Here is a 23,851-nt window from a genome sequence, read left to right as displayed (position 1 = left end):
TACTTAAGTCTCCATTGCATTCACTGCAGTGAAGGACTCTGCTCTTGTCTCCATTGCATTCACTGTGCACAGTGATGGACCTGCACCAGGTCTCCATTGCATACGCTGTGCATAGTGAAAGACCTGCTCTGGTTTCCACTTCAATCACCGTGCACAGTGAAAGACCTGCTCTGGTTTCCACTTCAATCACTGTGCACAGTGAAAGACGTGCTCTGGTTTCCACTGCATTTACTGTGCACAGTGAAGGACCTGCTCTGGTATCCTTTGCATTCTCTGTGCACATTGAAGGACCTGTTCCAGGTCTCCATTGCATTCGCTGTGCACAGTGAGGGACCTGCTCCAGGTCTCCATTGCATCCGTTGTGCACAGTGAGGAACCTGCTCCAGGTCTCCATTGCATTCGCTGTGCACAGAGAGGGACCCGCTCTGGCCTCCATTGCATTCTCTGTGCACAGTGAAGGACCTGGTCCAGGTCTCCATTGCATTCTCCGTGCACAGTGAAGGACCCGCTCTGGTCTCCATTGCATTCACTACACAGTGAAGGACCTGGTCCAGGTCTCCATTGCATTCTCCGTGCACAGTGAAGGACCTGGTCCAGGTCTCCATTGCATTCTCCGTGCACAGTGAAGGACCTGCTCTGGGTCTCCATTGCATTCACTGTGCACAGTGAAGGACCTTTTCCAGGTCTCCATTGCATCCACTGTGCACAGTGAAAGACCTGCTCCAGGTCTCCGTTGCATTCGCTGTGCACAGTGAGGGACCTGCCCCAGACCTCCATTGCGTTCACTGTGCACAGTGAAGGACCCGCTGTAGGTCTTGATTGCAGTTGCTGTGCACAGTGAAGGATCCCCTGTAGGTCTCCATTGCATGTGCTGTGCACAGTGAAGAACCTGCTCCAGGTCTCCACTGCATTCGCTGTGCCCAGTAAAGGACCTTCTCCTGGTCTCCATTGCATTCACTACACAGTGAAGGGCCTGCTCTGGGCTCCATTGCATTCTCCGTGCACAGTGAAGTACCCGCTCTGGGCTCCATTGCATTCTCCGTGCACAGTGAAGAACCTTGTTCAGGTCTCCATTGCATTCACTACACAGTGAAGGACCTGCTCTTGTCTCCATTGCATTCACTGTGCACAGTGAAGGACCCGCTCTGGTCTCTATTGCATTCTCCGTGCACAGTGAAGGACCTGCTCTGGCCTCCATTGTATTCTCCGTGCACAGTGAAGGACCTTCTCCAGGTCTCCATTGCATTCGCTGTGCACAGTGAAGGACCCGCTCTGATCTCCATTGCATTCACTGTGCACAGTGAAGGACCCGCTCTGGTCTCCATTGAATTCGCTGTGCACAGTACAGGGCCTTCTCCAGGTCTCCATTGCATTCGCTGTGCACAGTAAAGGACCTTCTCCTGGTCTCCATTGCATTCGCTACACAGTGAAGGACCTGCTCTAGGTCTCCATTGCATTCTCAGTGCACAGTGAAGGACCCGCTCTAGGTCTCCATTGCATTCTCCGTGCACAGTGAAGGACCTGCTGCAGGTCTCCATTGCATTCACTGTGCACGGTGAAGGACTGCTCTAGGTCTCCATTGCATTCTCCGTGCACAGTGAAAGACCTGCTCTAGGTCTCCATTGCATTTTCCGTGCACAGTGAAGGACCTGCTCCAGGTCTCCATTGCATTCGCTGTGCACAGTAAAGGACCTTCTCCTGGTCTCCATTGCATTCTCCGTGCACAGTGAAGGACCCGCTCTGGTCTCCATTGCATTCTCCGTGCACAGTGAAGGACTCGCTCTGGCCTCCATTGCATTCTCCGTGCACAGTGAATGACCTGCTCCAGGTCTCCATTGCATTCGCTGTGCACAGCTTCTTCAAAACCTTGCTGCTTTCTTTGGTGAAAGTGAGGAGAACCTCCACACGCCCAACATGCACTTCACACAGAGCTGCACCTGCTGCACAGCCCCACTTATCCAACACAGTGAGGCGTCTGATCTAAATCCTGCGTCTTGTTTTGGGCAAAACGAGGGCCTTCTTAAACCCACCACTGCACTTCTACAGAGTGGGAGGACTACTCCAGAAGGCTAGTGCCTGCTTTGGGCTCGGTGAAGGACCTGTTCCGTACCACCAGTGCAGGCACTGCACACAGTGGAGAACCTGCTCCACATCTGAGGTACTTGGCACTGGACCCGGCGAAGGACCTGATCCATACCACCAGTGCAGGCACTGCACACAGTGGAGAACCTGCTCCACATCTGCGGTACTGCACTGCACACAGTGGAGGATCTGCTCCACATCTGCGGTACTTTCCACTGGACACAACGAAGGACCTCATCCGTACCACCAGTGCATGCACTGCACACAGAGGAAGACCTGCTCCACATCTGCAGTACTTGCCACTGGACCCGGCGAAGGACCTGATCCGTACCACCAGTGCAGGCACTGCACACAGTGGAGGATCTGCTCCACATCTGCGGTACTTGGCACTGGACCCGGCGAAGGACCTCATCCGTACCACCAGTGCATGCACTGCACACAGAGGAAGACCTGCTCCACATCTGCAGTACTTGCCGCTGGACCCGGCGAAGGACCTGATCCGTACCACCAGTGCAGGCACTGCACACAGTGGAGAACCTGCTCCACCTCTGAGGTACTTGGCACTGGACCCGGCGAAGGACCTGATCCGTACCACCAGTGCAGGCACTGCACACAGTGGAGGATCTGGTCTACATCTGCGGTACTTTCCACTGGACACAGCGAAGGACCTGATCCGTGCCACCAGTGCATGCACTGCACACAGAGGAAGACCTGCTCCACATCTGCGGTACTTGGCACTGGACCCGGCGAAGGACCTCATCCGTACCACCAGTGCATGCACTGCACACAGAGGAAGACCTGCTCCACATCTGCAGTACTTGGCACTGGACACGGTGAAGGAATTGATCCGTACCACAAGTGCATGCACTGCACACAGTGGAGGATCTGCTCCACATCTGCGGTACTTGCCACTGGACCCGGCGAAGGACCTGATCCATACCACCAGTGCATGCACTGCACACAGCGGAGGATCTGCTCCACATCTGCAGTACTTGGCACTGGACACGGTGAAGGAATTGATCCGTACCACCAGTGCATGCACTGCACACAGTGGAGGATCTGCGGTACATGCCACTGGACACGGCGAAGGACCTGATCCGTACCACCAGTGCATGCACTGCACACAGTGGAGAACCTGCTCCACATCTGCGGTACTGCACTGCACACAGTGGAGAACCTGCTTCACATCTGCGGTACTTGGCACTGGACCCGGCGAAGGACCTGATCCGTACCACCAGTGAATGCACAGCACACAGTGGAGAACCTGCTCCACATCTGCGGTACTTGCCACTGGACCCGGCGAAGGACCTGATCCCTACCACCAGTGCAGGCACTGCACACAGCGGAGGACCTGCTCCACATCTGCGGTACTTGCCACTGGACCCGGCGAAGGACCTGATCCGTACCACCAGTGCAGGCACTGCACACAGCGGAGGACCTGCTCCACATCTGCGGTACTTGCCACTGGACCCGGCGAAGGACCTGATCCGTACCACCAGTGCAGGCACTGCACACAGCGGAGGACCTGCTCCACATCTGCGGTACTTGCCACTGGACCCGGCGAAGGACCTGATCCGTACCACCAGTGCATGCACTGCACACAGCGGAGGACCTGCTCCACATCTGCGGTACTTGGCACTGGACACGGTGAAGGACCTGATCCGTACCACCAGTGCAGGCACTGCACACAGCGGAGGATCTGCTCCACATCTGCGGTACTTGCCACTGGACCCGGCGAAGGACCTGATCCGTACCACCAGTGCATGCAGTGCACACAGTGCAGAAACTGCTCCACATCTGCGGTACTTGCCACTGGACCCGGCGAAGGACCTGATCCGTACCACCAGTGCATGCACTGCACACAGTGGAGAACCTGCTCCACATCTGCGGTACTGCACTGCACACAGTGGAGAACCTGCTCCACATCTGCAGTACTTGGCACTGGACCCGGCGAAGGACCTGATCCGTACCACCAGTGCATGCACTGCACACAGAGGAAGACCTGCTCCACATCTGAGGTACTTGGCACTGGACCCAGTGAAGGAATTGATCCGTACCACCAGTGCATGCACTGCACACAGAGGAAGACCTGCTCCACATCTGCAGTACTTGGCACTGGACACGGTGAAGGACCTGATCCGTACCACCAGTGCATGCACTGCACACAGCGGAGGACCTGCTCCACATCTGCAGTACTTGCCACTGGACACGGTGAAGGAATTGATCCGTACCACCAGTGCATGCACTGCACACAGTGAAGGATCTGCGGTACTTGCCACTGGACACGGCGAAGGACCTGATCCGTACCACCAGTGCATGCACTGCACACAGTGGAGAACCTGCTCCACATCTGCAGTACTTGGCACTGGACCCGGCGAAGGACCTGATCCGTACCACCAGTGCATGCACTGCACACAGAGGAAGACCTGCTCCACATCTGCAGTACTTGCCACTGGACCCGGCGAAGGACCTGATCCATACCACCAGTGTATGCACTGCACACAGTGGAGAACCTGCTCCACATCTGCGGTACTGCACTGCACACAGTGGAGAACCTGCTCCACATCTGATGTACTTGGCACTGGACCCGGCGAAGGACCTGATCAGTACCACCAGTGAATGCACTGCACACAGTGGAGAACCTGCTCCACATCTGCAGTACTGCACTGCACACAGTGGAGAACCTGCTCCACATCTGCGGTACTTGCCACTGGACCCGGCGAAGGACCTGATCCATACCACCAGTGCAGGCACTGCACACAGTGGAGAACCTGCTCCACATCTGCGGTACTTGCCACTGGACCCGGCGAAGGATCTGATCCATACCACCAGTGCAGGCACTGCACACAGTGGAGGATCTGCTCCACATCTGCAGTACTTGGCACTGGACACAGTGAAGGACCTGATCCGTACCATCAGTTCAGGCACTGCACACAGTGGAGTCCTGTTCCACATCCCCACTACTGTAGTATGGCACAGAGTCTCCAAGGGTTGCTGTAGCTACAAATCCTAAACTTTTAGAGGTAACATATATGGCGATAGTTCATGGAAGAGAGAGACCTAAAGGTGTTGAAATGAACAGCAAATAGATACACAAACTTCCATGTTAGGATATTTGCTTAGCAGACAGACCTGTCCCCAGAGATCCACCAGATAACCAGCTTTCAGCTTTTGTTTAAATGACTGAGACAGATGATCTCTCAAGCCAGTGGCCCCATTCTTCTCCTACCAGACCTGTATTTACAGGTTATTGTGGCTTAGATATCAAATGTTTTTATTTGTTTTGTCGAGGCACATGTATTGGGCAGAGGCATTGTCTTTCTCAAACTTACACAGTGTTTTAGACCCCTTTCCTGTGTGTGTAAGGCAGCTATGAGTGAACTACGTCTAGCTCATGAGATTCAATTTGTACAACAGATGTGACTGGGAGTAAAGGAATCAAAGGTGATTGTGGAGGGCCATTTTCACAAGCTCTCACTTTGCATCCACTTTCTTCTAGGTTGCAGAATGGCCCGGGAGAGGCGGCGGCAAGTAATTAATGAATCCCACCACCGAAACCCTGAAACAAAGCCTGGCCGCCCCCAGAAGAAAGACAAGAAATCCAGTTTGGACCTAACCACTATCTGCCTGACGCTAGCGGCCATCTGCTGCTTTGTGGGGGCCTCCAGTTTTGCCTATCACCTCTACCTCCAGTGGTGGCTGGCGGGGCGCATCACCACTCTTCACAGCTCACCGCATATTCTTGATGCTAACAGCAGCAGCCCTGCGGTGTCACCCGAGAAATTCTGGGGCTCCTACAGGCCACAGGTTTACTTCGGCATGAAGACAAGAAGCCCAAAGTCATTGGTGACAGGTGAGGGGAAAGATTCGCTCCTGTCTGCAAGCCTGCTCTTACTTGTGACATAGGTTCTTCCTACAGCAACTTAACTTGAGTATTTTATAGTGACCCTATGCTTCTATGAAACCCTCTTCACAGGATGGTTCTGTGCTTTTGAGCTTCCTAGCTCAGTTCATACCCATTCAACTTATTTACCTGAGATATATGTTCTAGAATTAACTAACACCCTTTTTAATTGGTCACCGTTGGATTACTCTTTACAAAAAGTGTCTGAAACCTTGATACTGGGAAGTTAGTCCATGCACACAATGCATCAAGAGCTTGACTCGAGGATGCTGGAGAAACTGTCTTAACACCCAATTATCTGCCTATTTGGAGCAATGTGATCTACTGCTTTTCTCACAACCCGGCTTTAGGCCACGTCATAGTACTGAGACGGCACTGGTGGAGGTGAGAGATTCTATCAAACCGGTGCTTTATCAGGGAAAACAGGCTGCTCTGGCCCTACTTAATCTATCAGCAGCCTTTGATACTGTGGAACACACCATCCTGTCCAGGGTCTAATAGACATCGGAGTCTGGGGACTTGACTTGGTGTGGGTTCATTCCTTTCTAGAGAACAGGAGCCCAGCAGTTTGGATAGCCCCGTGTCACTTGGATTTCAAAGAGATTAAGTTTGGAGTTCCACGGGGCTCGGCGCTGAGCCCAGCTCTGTTTAATATTTATATGGCTCCCCTGGTTCTTTAGTAGAATCTTTTGGGATCTAGATAGTCTTGTATGTGGACGACACACAGCTTTTTGTATCGATGGAGAAAGACATAGTCAAGAGTTGCCTGATAGTCTTTGAGTAGATGTGGGCCAGCAGCCTTTGGTATAACACGGATGAAACAGAGATTCTGCTGTTTGGCTCTCCCCCTCCTTATTGGGTAATTGACTGGTGGTCGGAGTGCGCTGCACCCCCTGCCCCTTCCCCGACTATCTTGGACCGTAACCAGTTAAGATCGCCCTCTGTCTGACTATAATCTCTCAGATTGCTGCAGTAGTTTTATTGCGTTCCTGCCCTGCAAGCCCAGAGAACAGTGATACATGCACTCATTTCTTCGCGCCTTCTCTCTGCAAGGGCCTAATATTTGGGTTTGCTGTAAAGGTTGCAGGTGGTAGAGATTGCAGCAGAGAGGCTTTTTATTGAAGGTTCCAATGCAGGTGTTGATCTCTCCCTACATGGAGGAGATTCGTTGGCTACCAATTAGGGAAAAAACTCTAATCCTGGCCCATAGAGGTTTTTATAGCACAGATCCTCAGTATCTTTCAAACAGGTTAATCCACTACCACCCAATCAGATCCCTTCGCTCTTCCGAGGCAGGGCTTCCCTGCGTCCCGAGATTGAAACGCAAGAAGTGGAGAGGCTCACCTTTCTCCTGTCTTGCCGCCCAGGCATGAAATCGCCTCCTGCCACATGTACGTAAAATCAGAGCTGAAAATATACTCAAAATCCTTTAAAACCTTTTTTTTTTTGGAATGGCTTTCTGAGCATGGATAGGAACTTTGACCGGGGTTTGGGTGGTTGCTGTTTGTCAGCGCCGGGATACTCCTGATGGAGTAGCTGTACTCTTCAGAAACGGATTGATTGACTTGTACATAGGAAGATAGTAGTATTGTTTGAGGCAGTAGGGACCGCTGGATTTAAATTCTGACTAGGAATAAATAATTGCTCTCGTAGCCATTGGCGCAGGAATACTTTCACACCCATAAATTAGATGGCAGGTGCCCTCCCGGGTGTCTTGAGCGCTGTGAGTGCTTCTTGTACTTCTAAGCTCAATGTGTGCTGACACGTCCCCTAAGCTTAGTGTTGGCGTCGAGGAGTCGTAAGCTGAGTATCTGCTGCCAGCCCTTCAGCATGCCTGCTTCCAGGTCTCCTTGGGCCGTGCTTTCTTTCAGGTCTCCTCGGGTCGTGTTTTCTTCCAGGTCTCCTTGGGCCATGCTTGCTACCAGGTCTCCTTGGGCCATGGCTGCTTCCAGGTCTCATTGGGCAATGCCTGCTTCCACGTCTCCTTGGGCCATGCATGCTTCCAGGCCTCCTTGGACAAGCCTCCTGTTGTGTCTCATTGGGCCATGCCTGCTTCCAGGTCTCCTTGGGCCGTGCTTTCTTTCAGGTCTCCTCGGGTCGTGTTTTCTTCCAGGTCTCCTTGGGCCATGCTTGCTACCAGGTCTCCTTGGGCCATGGCTGCTTCCATGTCTCATTGGGCAATGCCTGCTTCCACGTCTCCTTGGGCCATGCATGCTTCCAGGCCTCCTTGGACAAGCCTCCTGTTGTGTCTCATTGGGCCATGCCTGCTTCCAGGTCTCCTTGGTCCATGGCTGCTTCCAGTTCTCATTGGGCAATGCCTGCTTCCAGGTCTCCTTGGGCCATGGCTGCTTCCAGGTCTCCTTGGGCCAAGCCTGCTTCCAGGTCTCCTTGGGCCTTGCCTGCTTCCAGGTCTCCTTGAGCCACGTCTGTTGCTAGGTCTCCTTGGGTCACGTCTGTTGCTAGGTCTCCTTGGGGCAATGCCTGCTTCCAGGTCTCCTTGGTCCATGGCTGCTTCCAGTTCTCATTGGGCAATGTCTGCTTCCAGGTCTCCTTGGGCCATGGCTGCTTCCAGGTCTCCTTGGGCCAAGCCTGCTTCCAGGTCTCCCTGGGCCATGCCTACTTCCAGGTCTGCTTGGGCCACATCTGCTTCCAGGTCTCCTTGGGCCACGTCTGTTGCTAGGTCTCCTTGGGCCATGCCTGCTTCCAGGTCTCCTTGGGCCACGTCTGTTGCTAGGTCTCCTTGAGTCACGTCTGTTGCTAGGTCTCCTTGGGCCATGCCTGCTTCCATGCCTCCTGGGGCCAAGCATGCTTCCAGGTCTCCTTGGGCCAAGCCTGCTTCCAGTTCGCCGTAGGTCGTGTCTGCTGCTACCTCTCTTGAGCCCTTGGTCTGCAGCCAGCTCTCTGTAGATCATGTCTGCTGCTCAGTCTCCTGAGCGCCTTGTCTGCAGCCAGTTCTCCGTAGGTCGTGTCTGCTGCTCGATCTCCTGAGCCCCTTGTCTGCAGCCAGTTCTCCGTAGGTCATGTCTGCTGCTCAGTCTCCTGAGCCCCATGTCTGCAGCCAGTTCTCTGTAGATCATGTCTGCTGCTAGCTCTCCTGAGCCTCTTGTCTGCAGCCAGTTCTCCGTAGGTCGTGTCTGCTGCTCGGTCTCCTGAGCCCCTCGTCTGCAGCCAGCTCTCCGTAGATCATGTCTGCTGCCAGGCCTCCTGAGCCCCTTGTCTGCAGCCAGCTCTCCGTAGGTTGTGTCTGCTGCTACCTCTCTTGAGCCCTTGGTCTGCAGCCAGCTCTCTGTAGATCATGTCTGCTGCTAGGTCTCCTGGCCCTCTTGTCTGCAGCCAGTTCTCCGTAGGTCGTGTCTGCTGCTAGGTCTCCTGGCCCTCTTGTCTGCAGCCAGTTCTCCGTAGGCCATGTCTGCTGCTCGGTCTCCTGAGCCCCTTGTCTGCAGCCAGTTCTCCGTAGGTCATGTCTGCTGCTCGGTCTCCTGAGCCTTTTGTCTGCAGCCAGTTCTCCGTAGGTCATGTCTGCTACTCGGTCTCCTGAGCCCTTGTCTGCAGCCAGTTCTCCGTAGGTCATGTCTGCGGCTCGGTCTCCTGAACCCTTGTCTGCAGCCAGTTCTCCATAGGTCATGTCTGCTGCTAGGTCTCCGTAGGTAATGTCTGCTGCTAGGTCTCCTGAGCCCCTTGTCTGCAGCCAGTTCTCCATAGGTCATGTCTGCTGCTAGGTCTCCGTAGGTAATGTCTGCTGCTAGGTCTCCTGAGCCCCTTGTCTGCAGCCAGTTCTCCATAGGTCATGTCTGCTGCTAGGTCTCTGTAGGTAATGTCTGCTGCTAGGTCTCCTGAGCCCCTTGTCTGCAGCCAGTTCTCCATAGGTCATGTCTGCTGCTAGGTCTCCGTAGGTAATGTTTGCTGCTAGGTCTCCTGAGCCCCTTGTCTGCAGCTAGTTCTCCATAGGTCATGTCTGCTGCCAGGTCTCCATAGGTCATGTCTGCTGCTCGGTCTCTTGAGCCCTTGTCTGCAGCCAGTTTTCCATAGGTCATGTCTGCTGCTAGGTCTCCATAGGTCATGCCTGCTGCTAGCTCTCCTGAGCCTCTTGTCTGCAGCCAGTTCTCCGTAGGTCGTGTCTGCTGCTCGGTCTCCTGGCCCTCTTGTCTGCAGCCAGTTCTCCATAGGTCATGTCTGCTGCTAGGTCTCCGTAGGTAATGTCTGCTGCTAGGTCTCCTGAGCCCCTTGTCTGCAGCCAGTTCTCCATAGGTCATGTCTGCTGCTAGGTCTCCGTAGGTAATGTTTGCTGCTAGGTCTCCTGAGCCCCTTGTCTGCAGCTAGTTCTCCATAGGTCATGTCTGCTGCCAGGCCTCCTGAGCCACTCGTCTGCAGCCAGTTCTCCGTAGGTCGTGTCTGCTGCTCGGTCTCCTGAACCCTTGTCTGCAGCCAGTTCTCCGTAGGTCATGTCTGCTGCTCGGTCTCCTGAGCCCTTGTCTGCAGCCAGTTCTCCATAGGTCATGTCTGCTGCTAGGTCTCCATAGGTCATGCCTGCTGCTAGCTCTCCTGAGCCTCTTGTATGCAGCCAGTTCTCCGTAGGTCGTGTCTGCTGCTCGGTCTCTTGTGCCCTTGTCTGCAGCCAGTTCTCCATAGGTCATGTCTGCTGCTAGGTCTCCATAGGTCATGTCTGCTGCTCGGTCTCTTGAGCCCTTGTCTGCAGCCAATTCTCCATAGGTCATGTCTGCTGCTAGGTCTCCATAGGTCATGCCTGCTGCTAGCTCTCCTGAGCCTCTTGTCTGCAGCCAGTTCTCCGTAGGTCGTGTCTGCTGCTCGGTCTCCTGGCCCTCTTGTCTGCAGCCAGTTCTCCGTAGGTCATGTCTGCTGCTCGGTCTCCTGAGCCCCTTGTCTGCAGCCAGTTCTCCATAGGTCATGTCTGCTGCTCGGTCTCCTGAGACCATGAATGCTTCCAGGTATATTAAGTATCAGCTGCCACCTCTCCTGAGCACCCGGTCTCCTGCTAGATCTACAGGATCTGCACAGCCAGGTATCCCTAAGCCTTGTCTTCTGCCAGGTTTCCTGAGGTCAGCGTCTGCTTCCAGATCGCAACCTCCTTGAATGCAGCCAGGTTTTCCATAGGCTGTCCCTGATCCTCGTTCTCCATAGGTTACGTCTGCTGCAAGCTCTTCATAGTATATACAGTGGCTCATCATAGGCTCAGTTAACGCAAGCGTGACCTCAGTGAATAAGCAGTAACACGATTTGTGAAGGCAATCAATGCGTTAAAACTCAATCAGAGTTCACTATAGAGACGTATATAGTGTATCACAAAGAGATTGTGAAAACAATCCATATTCATTTGGAAAAAAACATGTTTGGCGTTTAGAGAAAGAACAAGTAACAATGTGCTGTGTGTCTGTAGTACTCACACAAACGAGAGAAGGCAAATGTATTTATAAGATATATGTAGAGCTTGTGTATATATACAGTGGAAATTCAAGTGACTTGGCATTAGGTGAAAGTTTGGGTTGTCGTTAGGCAAAGACTGGAGTAGCTGTTCCCCTTGTGAGTTCCTCTTATGCTTTTTTTGTATCCACTTCTCTATTCCCTCCCTCTAGACCCCACTCCCTACGTGTAAGAAAATGCCTCCTTGGCATGGTTACCCCCTGACTTTTTGCCTTTTGCTGATGCCAAGTTATGATTGAAAGTGTTCTTTCCCTAAACTGTACCTTTGTTCCCACAGTTGGCACAGCCTTGGCACTCAGATAAGTCCCTTATAGATGGTACCCCTGGTACCAAGGGCCCTGATGCCAGGGAAGGTCTCTAAGGGTTGCAGCATGTCTTATGCCACCCTGGGGACCCCTCACTCAGCACATGCACACTGCCTCACAGCTTGTGTGTGCTGATGGGGAGAAAATGACTAAGTCGACATGGCACTCCCCTCAGAGTGCCATGCCAACCTCACACTTCTTGTGGCATAGGTAAGTCACCCCTCTAGCAGGCCTTACAGCCCTAAGGCAGGGTGCACTATACCACAAGTGAGGGCATGTGTGCATGAGCACTATGCCCCTACAGTGTCTAAGCAAAACCTTAGACATTGTAAGTGCAGGGTAGCCTTAAGAGTATATGGTCTGGGAGTTTGTCAAACACGAACTCCACAGTTCCATAATGGCTACACTGAAATCTGGGAAGTTTGGTATCAAATTTCTCAGCACAATAAATGCACACTGATGCCAGTGTGGAAATGATTGTAAAATGCACCCAGAGGGCATCTTAGAGATGCCCCCTGAATACCAATCCGACTTCTAGTGTTAGGCTGACCAGTTTCTTCCAGCCTGCCACAACCAGACGAGTTGCTATCACATGGGGAGAGGTTCTTTGTCACTCTGTGGCCAGGAACAAAGCCTGCACTGGGTGGAGGTGCTTCTCACCTCCCCTGCAGGAACTGCAGGAACCTGGTGATGAGCCTCAAAGGCTCACGCCCTTTGCTACCGCGCCACAGGGCATCCCAGCTAGTGGAGATGCCCCCCCCTCCGGCCACTGCCCCCACTTTTGGCGGCAAGGCTGGAGGAGATAATTAGGAAAAACAAGGAGGAGTCACCCACCAGTCAGGACAGCCCCTAAGGTGCCCAGAGCTGAGGTGACCCCTGCCTTTAGAAATCCTCCATCTTAAGTTTGGAGGATTCCACCAATAGGATTAGGGCTGTGCCCCCCTCCCCTCAGGGAGGAGGCACAAAGAGAGTGTAGCCACCCTCCAGGACAGTAGCCATTGGCTACTGCCCTGCCAGACCTCAACGCACCCCTAAATTTAGTATTTAGGGGCATGCAAGAACCCAGGAAATCAGATTCCTGCACCCTGAACTAAGAAGAAGGACTGCTGACCTTCAAGCCTGCAGAGACGACGGAAGACAACTGCTTTGGCCCCAGCCCTACCGGCCTGTCTCCTGACTCGAAAAACTGCAACAGCGACACATCCAACAGGGACCAGTGACCTCTGAAGCCTCAGAGGACTGCCCTGATCCTAAGGACCAAGAAATTCCAGTGAGCAGCGGCTCTGCTCAAGAAACAGCAACAATCTTGCAACTTTTCTGCAACTTTTAAAGACTTCACTCTACCTGCCGGAAGCGTGAGACTTCACCCTCTGCATCTGACGCCCCCGGCTCGTGATCCAGAGAACCAACACCACAGGGAGGACTCCCAGGCGACTGTGACCCTGTGAGTAGCCTGAGACGACCCCCCTAGATTCCCCACAGTGACGCCTGCAGAGAGAATCCAGAGGCTCCCCCTGACCGTGACTGCCTGTAACAAGGGACCTGATGCCTGGACCAAGCACTGCACCCGCAACCCCCAAGACCAGAAGGAACCGAACCTCAGTGCAGGAGTGACCCCCAGGCGACCCTCTGCCTAGCCTAGGTGGTGGCTGGCCCAAGAAGCCCCACTGTGCCCTACCTGCACCGCTAGAGTGACCGCTGGGTCCCTCCATTGAATCCAATACAAAACCTGACGCCTGCTTTGCACACTGCACCCGGCCGAGCCTCTGCCGCTGATGGTGTGTTTTGTGTGCCTACTTGTGCCCCCCCCCCAGTGCTCTACAAAACCCCCCTGGTGTAGGAAAGTACCATCTTGCCTGGCATGTTAACCCCATTTTTTACTTGTGTCTCAGTTTGTTTTTGCCTGTCTCACTGGGATCCTGCTAGCCAGGACCCCAGTGCTCATAGTTGTGGCCTGAATGTGTTCCCTGTGTGGTGCCTAACTGTGTCACTGAGGCTCTGCTAACTAGAACCTCAGTGCTTATGCTCTCTCTGTTTTTAAAATTGTCACTGCAGGCTAGTGACCATTTTTACCAATTCTGATTGGCACACTGGAACACCCTTATAATTTCCTATTATTTGGTACCTAGGTACCCAGGGTATTGGGGTTCCAAGAGATCCCTATGGGCTGCAGCATTTCTTTTGCCACCCATAGGGAGCTCTGACAATTCTTACACAGGACTGCCACTGCAGCCTGAGTGAAATAACGCCCACGTTATTTCACAGCCATTTACCCCTGCACTTAAGTAACTTATAAGTCACCTATATATCTAACCCTCACTTAGTGAAGGTTAGGTGCAAAGTTACTAAGTGTGAGGGCACCCTGGCACTAGCCACGGTGCCCCCACATAGTTCAGGGCAATTTCCCCGGACTTTGTGAGTGCGGGGACTACATATAGGTCAATACCTATATGTAGCTTCACAATGGTAACTCCGAATATGGCCATCGAACATGTCTAAGATCATGGAATTGTCCCCCCCATGCCAAATCTGGTATTGGGGTGCCAATCCCATGCATCCCCGGGGCTCCAGCATGGACCCCAGGAACTGCCAAACTAGCTCTCTGGGGTTTTCACTGCAGCTACCGCTGCTGCCAACCCACAGACAGGCTTCTGCCCTCCTGGGGTCTGGGCAGCCCAGTCCCAAGAAGGCAGAACAAAGGATTTCCGCTGAGAGAAGGTGTTACACCCTCTCCCTGTGGATATAGGTGATAAGGGCCTGAGAGGAAATGCTTTGAAGGGCACAGATGGTGCCCTCCTTGCATAAACCAGCCTACACTGGTTCAGGAATCCCCAAGCCCCTGCTCTGGCGCGAAACTGGACAAAGGAAAGGGGAGTGACCACTCCCCTGTCTATCACCACCCCAGGGGTGGTGCCCAGAGCTCCTCCAGTGTGTCCCAGACCTCTGCCATCTTGAATGCAGAGGTGTGAGGGCACAGTGGAGGCCTCTGAGTGGCCAGTGCCAGAAGGTGACATCAGAGACCCCTCCTGATAGGAGCTTAACTGAGTAGGTGGCCAATACTCCTCTGAGGGCTATTTAGGGTCTCTCCTGTGGGTTTCTCTTCAGATAACGAATTGAGGAGCTCACCAGAGTTCCTCTGCATCTCCCTCTTCGACTTCTGCCAAGGATCGACCTCTGACTGCTCCAGGACGCCTGCAAAACCGCAACAAAGTAGCAAGACAACTACCAGCAACATTGTAGCGCCTAATCCTGCCAGCTTTCTCGACTGTTTCCTGGTGGTGCATGCTCTGAGGGCTATCTGCCTTCACCCTGCACTGGAAACCAAGAAGAAATCTCCTGTGGGTCGACAGAATCTTCCCCCTGCTAACAAAGGCACCAAACTTCTGCATCACCGGTCCTCTGGGTCCCCTCTCATCTTGACGAGCGTGGTCCCTGGAACACAGAAGCTGGATCCAAGTGACCCCGTTAGTCCAGTGGTCCACCTGTCCAAATTTGGTGGAGGTAAGTCCTTGCCTCCCCACGCCAGACAGTAACCCTGTGTACTACGTGATCTGCAGCTGCTAGGGCTTCTGTGCACTTTTGCAAGGAATCCTTCGTGCACAGCACAGCCCAGGTCCCCAGCACTCCGTCCTGCATTGCTCAGCTCGCTGAGTTTACCACCGACTTCGTGGGACCCTCTTTTGTAGTGTTGAGACGACCGCCGTGCTCAGATTTCTTGAACCCCTATTCAAGTGCTTCTGCGGGTGCTGCCTGCTTCTGCGTGGCCTCTCTGCGTGGCTGAGCGCCCCCCTCTATCTCCTCGTCCAAGTGGCGACCTCCTGGTCCTTCCTGGGCCCGGGCAGCACCCTTTTTCTTCAACCGCAACCTTTGCAGCTAGCAAGGCTTGTTTGCGGTCTTTCTGCCTGGAAACAACTCTGCATCCTCCAGCACGCTGTGGGACAGCTTCTGTGCAAAGGAGAAGTTCCTGGAACCATCTGTTGTTGCAGAATCTTCAGCTTCTTCCACCCGGAGGCAGCCATTTTGCATCTTCATCCGGGGTTTAGTGGGCTCCTGCCCCCCCTGGATACTTTCGTGACTCTTGGACTTGGTCCCCTTCCGTTACAGGTCCTCAGGTCCAGGAATTCGTCTTCAGTGCTTTGCAGTCAGTTATTGTCTTTGCAGAATCTCCTATCACAACTTTAGTGTGTTTCTGGGGAAGTAGAGTAACATTACTCCTACTTTTCAGGGTCTTGGGGTGGGGTATCTTGGACACCCTTAGTGTTTTCTTACACTCCCAGTGACCCTTTACACACCACACTAAGCCAGGGGCCCCTAAGTGGTTCGCATTCCACTTTCTTAGTATATGGTTTGTGTTGCCCCTAGGCCTATTGCATCCTATTGTATTCTACAGTGTTTGCACTAGTTTTCTAACTGTTCACTTACCTGATTTTGGTTTGTGTGTATATTTTGTGTATTTTACTTACCTCCTAAGGGAGTATATCCGCTGAGGTATTTTTGGCACATTGTCACTAAAATAAAGTACCTTTATTTTTAGTAACTCTCAGTATTGTGATTCTTATGATATAGTGCTATATGATATAAGTGGTATAGTAGGAGCTGTGCATATCTCCTAGTTCAGCCTAAGCTGCTCTGCTATAGCTACCTCTATCAGCCTAAGCTGCTAGAACACTACTAATCTACTAATGAGGGATAACTGGATCTGGCACAAGGTGTAAGTACCATCAGGTGCCTACTATAAGCCAGACCAGCCTCCTATACCTGGTCTGCCCCCCGAGGATGCGGGTACTTACCTGCTGGCAGACTGGAACCGGAGCACCCCTGTTCTCCATAGGCGCCTATGTGTTTTGGGCACCTCTTTGACCTCTGCACCTGACCGGCCCTGAGCTGCTGGTGTGGTAAGTTTGGGGTTGCCTTGAACCCCCAACGGTGGGCTGTCTATGCCCAGGAACTGAGGATTTTCGCACTGTCTACTTTTAAAATAGCTTATTGGCATCACACAGGGAACACATACATATAGGCCACAAACTTATGAGCACTGGGGTCCTGGCTAGCAGGGTCCCAGTGACACATAACAAACATACTGACAACATAGGGTTTTCACTATGAGCACTGGGCCCTGGCTAGCAGGATCCCAGTGAGACAGTGAAAACACCCTGACATATACTCACAAACAGGCCAAAAGTGGGAGTAACAAGGCTAGAAAGAGGCTACTTTCTCACACCAGCCCTGAGCTGCTGGTGTGGTAACTTTGGGGTTGCCTTGAACCCCCAACGGTGGGCTGCCTATGCCCAGCAACTAAGACTTGTAAGTGTCTTACTTACCTCACAATCTAACCAATACTTACCTCCCCCAGGAACTGTTTATTTTTGCACTGTCTACTTTTAAAATAGCTTATTGCCATTTTAACAAAAACTGTATATGTTATTGCTCTAATTCAAAGCTCCTAACTTACCTGTGTGGAGTACCTTGCATTTTATGTATTTAATTCAAATCTTGAAGTTGTGGTTCTATAAATAAAATAAGATTTTTTTTTTTTCTATATAAAAACTATTGGCCTGGAGTTAAGTCTTTGAGTGTGTGTTCCTCATTTATTGCCTGTGTGTGTACAACAAATGCTTAACACTACCTTCTGATAAGCCTACTGCTCGACCACACTACCTCAAAATAGAGCATTAGAATTATCTAATTTTGCCACTATCTTACCTCTAAGGGGAACCCTTGGACTCTGTACACACTATCTCTTACTTTGAGATAGTATATACAGAGCCAACTTCCTACACTCCGTCCCTCAAAACCCCATCTTTTTTATTTTGTGTGTTTCTGTCTGACAGCCTTTCTTGCTTTCCTGAATCCCACCCCTCTTGGTTGGCCATTTTTTCTTCTCTCACCTCCTGTCTTCTCTCCGTTTGGGTCCATTCCCCGCAGGCCTCATGTGGATGCAGCAGCGGGAGATGGACGTCAGCCTGCGGCACACCTGTGAGCAGGGTGACCGGCTACCCCGCTACGGATGGCTCATGCACGATGGGGTCAACTTTGGAATCCAGGAGATCCAAGACTTTGGCTTTGGACTGAGGACAGAGTTTGTGAAGAGGGTTGGAGGTCAGCATGGAGGAGACTGGAGCTGGCGTGTCACTGGCACACACCAGGTAAAGGAACCTTCGGATGTAGGAGAGAGATGGTTACACAACCGGTTGTTGTTTTGTCCATCGTCTGTAGGGAGAGCACAGTGTGCAGAAAGAGATGTTTTCTTGCCTGTTGAATCTGTTTACCAAGATGGGTTGGATCCTTTTAAACCTGAAGGTGCGTTGGACCCGGTTATACGCAAAACACCATATATTAGCTCGCCTTTGTACTAGTTATGTTACAAGTAAATTAATAATTTGTAACCTTTAATCTCAGAAATTACCAATGATTTTCTTGCTTGTAAAATAACTCGTACAAAGCGTAGCTAAGGGGTCTAATGTATAGTTTTGTCATGCCTCTGACATAGTTACACCCCAGATGCTTTTCACTTAAAATTATTACTGATCTACATCCGAAAGAAAACTCTTGAATAATATCCCCAAAATCTCCCTTTCTGACACAAATAACTCCCATGAGGTCACATGAAAAGTACAGTAGTGCCAACCTTCTATTTTGTGTTCTTTATGTCCCTGTCAAGTCTCTCTTTTTGACCTGAAAGAGATACAGTGAGGGTCCTGCACAGTGTGGTCACCGAGAAAGGGCTGAAAGTCTCTTCCTTTGTATCTGACTCCTACTCAGGGGCTTCCTCTGAAGTCATGGCTTTCCCAGCTCTGGCACTCTGTCCATTTTCAGACTTCTCAATACTTGCTTTCTCATTGTCCCCCCACAACACCACCATCCCACCTCATTTTTTCCCACTGTCAGCAGTCTCTTTGAAGAGACCAGGGTCTTATTGTCTGAACCTCCCCCTTGTTGAGGTTTGATTTGCCCCTGATAGCCGGCCTTTGATCTACATGTTTGTACGAGGACCAAATCGGCACCCTGAATCTACCAAGCAGTGTGTTCTGTATAGGGAAGAGAAGAGTTTGTGTTGCCTGGAGTCTGTCACATTTTCCTACCTGGAGTTTCTTTGTGTTGTAATATATCCCATCTTGAATCACAGATTTTCTTGTAACTGTGCGTAGTCTCTGTTCAGTGATTCAAACTCTTCTACCAGTTCTGTAACTCTTCTGCATTGCCTATCCCTCCCAGAACTCCACCAAGCTGGAGACACTTCACTGCGTAGTAGCATCTGATTCTGTACGAGAGACGAAAGGCCAGATTTACAAGGGCCTTGCGCCACATTTGCGTCCTTTAAAAAAAAAGTAATGTAGGCATTTCTGACGCACCATATTTACAAAGTGGCACAATGCATGCATGTAACCCCTTGCACCACATTCTGCCTGCGCCAGGCATAATGTATGCAAGGGGGGCCACAAAAACTGGCGCAGTGAAATCTACAAGATGTCACTGCATCATTTTTTCCATCATTTTTAAAGCCTGCAGATTACAGGCGTTAAAGTGACAGACCCATAATAACCTATGGGCCTCCCTGGTGCTTTGCTGGGCTAGCGTTATAATTAATGGTGCTAATTCAGCAAAGCACCACATTAGCGTCATAAATTCTGTATTGCAAATACAGCGCTACCATGGTGACGTTAGGGGGACCAACATCGGCACAAGAAAAGTGGCGCATCAGGACTTATGCACAACTTTCTTGTAGATCTGGCCCCAAGTGTTCTGTGCTGTGAGGCACTTCAGTGGTAGACGACTTGTTCTATGCAGGTACTCGGCACTGCTAAGATGAAGGTGCGTACGTTGAGACACTGAAATCTAAGGTCTTTGTAGTCACAATTGTTCTAAAATACCCTTGCATCTAATTCAGCTTCACCCCCTCATCGCTTGCCCTGGAGATGCGCAGTTATGATGGAATCTTATTGGTGGGCAGTGAAAATATTCAAGAATTGGAAGTGGCAGTCACTGAATGCTTTTCTTGCAACATAAACGCATCACTTTGTAAATGACAATGAAGTTGAAAGTATGTGAGCAAAATCTGATTTTAAAACGTCCGATTTCTCCAGACGCCCCTGGCCATCTACTTTGTGAACTTGACTTTTTGCTAATGTGGGAGGAAGTGGAAGCTTCAGTCCCAGATTCACGCTCTTGCAATTGAAGGGAAGAAAGTTATTACAAATACATCAATCAATCAATCAGTCAAGGCATTTATAAGGCGCACTACTCACCCGTGAGGTCTCTGCTTTTCAGATACATCTTCCGCTTTTCAAAGGATGCTATTTATTTGGGTGATTTTGCCATTTTTTGTCACAAGTACTGTCCCTTCCCCATTTTTGTAAACTTCAGCTTCGCCACCTGTTCTCCCCTTCTCTTACTTGGCCTCTCCGGGACTTGGCCATCACCAGACTCCCTGCTGCTACAACTTGTTAATTTACTGTCAAAGCTCCAGTTGCAATTGCAATACTTGTATTGGCCCGTAGGATGGTAAGATAAGGGACCCTTTTATAGGTGCAATAGTTGGGGTTCAGATTGCAGTGCTGACTAATCTGAATATAGTTTTCAGTCTCTAGTGCTCTCTGCTAAAAGTGGATTTCTCAAAAAATGTTTTTACCAGAAGGCCTTCTAGGGCTGTATAGTATCGTTGTTGCAGTCTCCTGTTCGCCCTCCCTTGCCTTGGCTTAACTTACTTTTCTGAGTTATAATGTACCCTGTTCAATTAAACTAACTTTTTTAATGTGAGATGTTGGACCTCTTTCTTCATGATATGGAGAGCGCGCTGACGTTGCTTGCTGGACTGCGTGCTATAAAAATGTGTAAATAAATAACATTACGCTCCATATATGAGCTCTTACTCCTGTATCACGACCCACATTCAAGACACCATCGTGTTTCCTGTCTTTTCCTCACCACCATTACATTCTCCCTCAAAACCCAGCTTCCCTTGCAATCCTTCTCTGTTGGTTTCCTTGCCTTCGCCCCACTGCAAAGCTGTCCTAACTTTCAGCTAAATTTGTGGGATGCAGGTACCACAAACACACATTCAGCCCCGATCCCCAAAGAGAGATGCTTGATTGTTTCCATTTTCTGTCCCTCCATCTCTCCTCACTGAAACCTAAAGTAGTCGTTTAGCTTTCTCACCAATGACTCGGATCCAACCCCAACGTGTATTCGTCCTCAGAATCTTCACCGCCTCTTTCCATTGTCCACTCAGACCCCCTAAGCCCTGGGAACAGGAGCTGGACTGGCACCAATGTCTTGCCAAGCCGTACTCAATTGCTGCAAATTATTCCATCTCATTCCATCTCATACCATACGCACATTAAAGCGTACAAAATCTGCTCACCAGGCACTTGTTGACTCTCCCCCCATCAAGGAACCACAATTCTCTTTGATCCCCCTCCATAACTGTCCTCAATCAATCAGGAATTTGTAAAGCACACTACTCACCTTTGAGTGTCTCAAGGCGCTGAGGGAGGGTGGTGGGGTAGGAAGGGGGGAGGTGCTGCTACTGCTCAATTAGCCAGGTCTTGAGAAGTTACCTGAAGGTAAGGAGGTCTTTGGTCTGGCGCAGGTGGGTGGGAAGAGTGTTCCACGTTTTGGCAGCAGTAAGAAAGTTTTCAGTTTGTCCTGAAAACTTTCTTACTGCTAAATGCCATTTTTACAAATTTTTCATCTATTTGAAATATTTATTATTCACCCTTCACCCCCTCTTCACTAAACGGGCTTGCTTTTAATAGTATATGACAGTACCAAATCACCAGTACTCTGCAGTTATTTGCAATCTGGCTTCTGCCGAATGCTCTCTAACAAGATTCTGTTCCCCCAAATCTGCAATTTCATAACTTCAGCACATCACTGCCAACTCAACCTCGCCACACACTATCATGATCACATAACTCTGGTACTTGTGTCAGACCTGGGAATCACTTTCTATCACTTTCTTCCTGTCTTGAAGGCCGATACTGATCATTTTCATTACCAGCGTGGATTCCCATCACACCATCTTTACCTTGGTCTCGGCCACATAATGCCTCTTCGTTAATTCATGTCTGTGCAGTACTGTCCTACACAGATCTCTCTTCTGGCATTGCTTCCTTCTCTCCCACATGTTTGATTAATAGGGATGCAACCTAGTTATAACTACTATGCCCTGTAACAATAAAAAAATACTGTTATACCAGTTACACCATGTGGTGCATTACTGTATGTGTTTGCTCACTCCACCTGTACATTGTTATGTGACTGATACACAGGAGCCATTCTCCCTTAAGAATGTAGAGACATCAGATGATAAAAACTGGATGTTGTTTTACTGACAATCTGGTCAGGGGGTCCTTCATTTGAAAATATTTGTTTCAGAAACTCCACTACTTTCAAAGTAGAATATTCCAAGTACTTCACTCTAATCCATTTGCTGTAATAATCTAGAACTATTGCAGTATAATGCATATCATTTATCAAGCCATTTGTTGGTCCAATGAAATCTATTTCATCTTTCTGCAACGGAGCTACTGGTAAATGAGTCAGAGGGAGGGGTTTGGCCTGCACATTAAGGGGGTTATTCTAACTTTGGAGGAGTGTTAATCCGTCCCAAAAGTGACGGTAAAGTGACGGATATACCACCAGCCGTATTACGAGTTCCATAGGATATAATGGACTCGTAATACGGCTGGTGGTAAATCCGTCACTTTTCCGTCACTTTTGGGACGGATTAACACCTCCTCCAAAGTTAGAATAACCCCCTAATTGTTTTATCTGAATCGTACGTACAACTCTACATCTTTGTCCATGGCAGGCTGCAGTTGCTCATCCTCAGCCTTGCCTTGATACCAGTCCTTCCAGCGTGACCCTGTCCCTCATGTGCTAAGTCACCTCTTACTAATACTTTCCATTAGTCTCAGTTCATCCTTCATCTTCCAGTGACGCCTCCACATATCTCTGCTACCCCTTCCTTGGCCGGCTCTTCACAATGAATTCCATTACTTGGCATATTCAGCATCATCTCAATTGGCTTTCACCCATTCTCTTTAGTTAACGTATACTACCTTGTGTTTTGGCATTCATCCATTCTCGTTAGTTACTGTGTAAACTAACCCATGCATTCATCAGACAAACCTTCAACAGCTGCGTCCTTGTTATCGTCATTTATCTCAGTATCCAAAACACAGAGTTCAAAAGGTAAACATAAGAGGAAATCAACCAGCGCCTCAGTCTGCCCTGTTATACGCTGTATTGAAAACGCACACTGGTGTAACATACAAGCTGCTATGTAAGGCGTGACCTTATCCCAACCTCCATTTTCAAGGATGCTCACTAATGGTTTGGGGTTAATACAAATGAAAAGCCTTTCTTCATGCTCTTTTGGACGACTGTTGAATGTAAGCCTAAGGGCATTGGACAGCATTAAAAAGATGCCTCTGTAGACAAACTTGGTGGCAAACAGCAGTGAAGTCCAGTTTTCTGAAGATCGTGGCTGTCTTTAGAGTCATCACCATCCCATGGGTGAGCGGCAACAGCTGTTGGTTCAAGTCAAGCAACTTAGATCAACACACAGTCTTATTTCATCATGTCTTTCTTTTTTAGACATCACCGCACTTTACACTTAGACGCTACAAAGGATTCTGTGATGTCTGCAGCACTATGTGCTTATAGTCTCTTCCACCTCCTCCCAGGCTGACAGGGGTTGATAGGTTGTACCCTATCCATCAGTATTATATGGCTTTTAATACTGAAGGACTTTACCACTTTTTGTTGAATCTGCACAAAACTTTACAGTATATCATCCACCTTGACTCCTTCATAGAAAGCTTTGCGTTGATTCTTTAAGCGGACCCGAGGGAAAGGAGGCCTCAAAACATTGATTTCCCATGTTAATTTCAGTAAGAAAATTTGCTCTCCAATACATAAAAATTGGTTGAACAGAATTACAACAAATTTGGCAAAACTGAAAACTTTGCTCAGAAAGTGTGTCTTTTTTTTTTTAAACCAGTTCAGTCATATTCGAGGAATTAGCGTTTAAAAGGAGACTCGGGACAGGCATGAAGGGGTTAAAAAGTTAGGTGCGTCTTGACTGTGGGTGTCCAGATGTGCTTCAGTTGTCCAT

At 50.2% G+C, this 23,851-nt stretch overlaps 1 protein-coding gene across 1 annotated transcript in view; it reads left to right on the top strand.

The window, feature by feature from the left end:
* MOGS (mannosyl-oligosaccharide glucosidase) overlaps positions 1 to 23,851 on the top strand; it is a 56,688-nt gene that overhangs the window by 3,308 nt on the left and 29,529 nt on the right. The window contains exons 2-3 of the mRNA XM_069205682.1: positions 5,582 to 5,935; positions 17,656 to 17,876. Coding sequence (XP_069061783.1) covers positions 5,590 to 5,935; positions 17,656 to 17,876 — 567 coding nt within the window. The 5' untranslated portion in view covers positions 5,582 to 5,589. The remainder of the gene's footprint in view (positions 1 to 5,581; positions 5,936 to 17,655; positions 17,877 to 23,851) is intronic.

Source organism: Pleurodeles waltl, chromosome 1_1 (assembly GCF_031143425.1).
Source record: "Pleurodeles waltl isolate 20211129_DDA chromosome 1_1, aPleWal1.hap1.20221129, whole genome shotgun sequence".
NCBI classification, from domain to species: domain Eukaryota; kingdom Metazoa; phylum Chordata; class Amphibia; order Caudata; family Salamandridae; genus Pleurodeles; species Pleurodeles waltl.
This window is presented reverse-complemented; position numbering and strand designations above follow the sequence as displayed.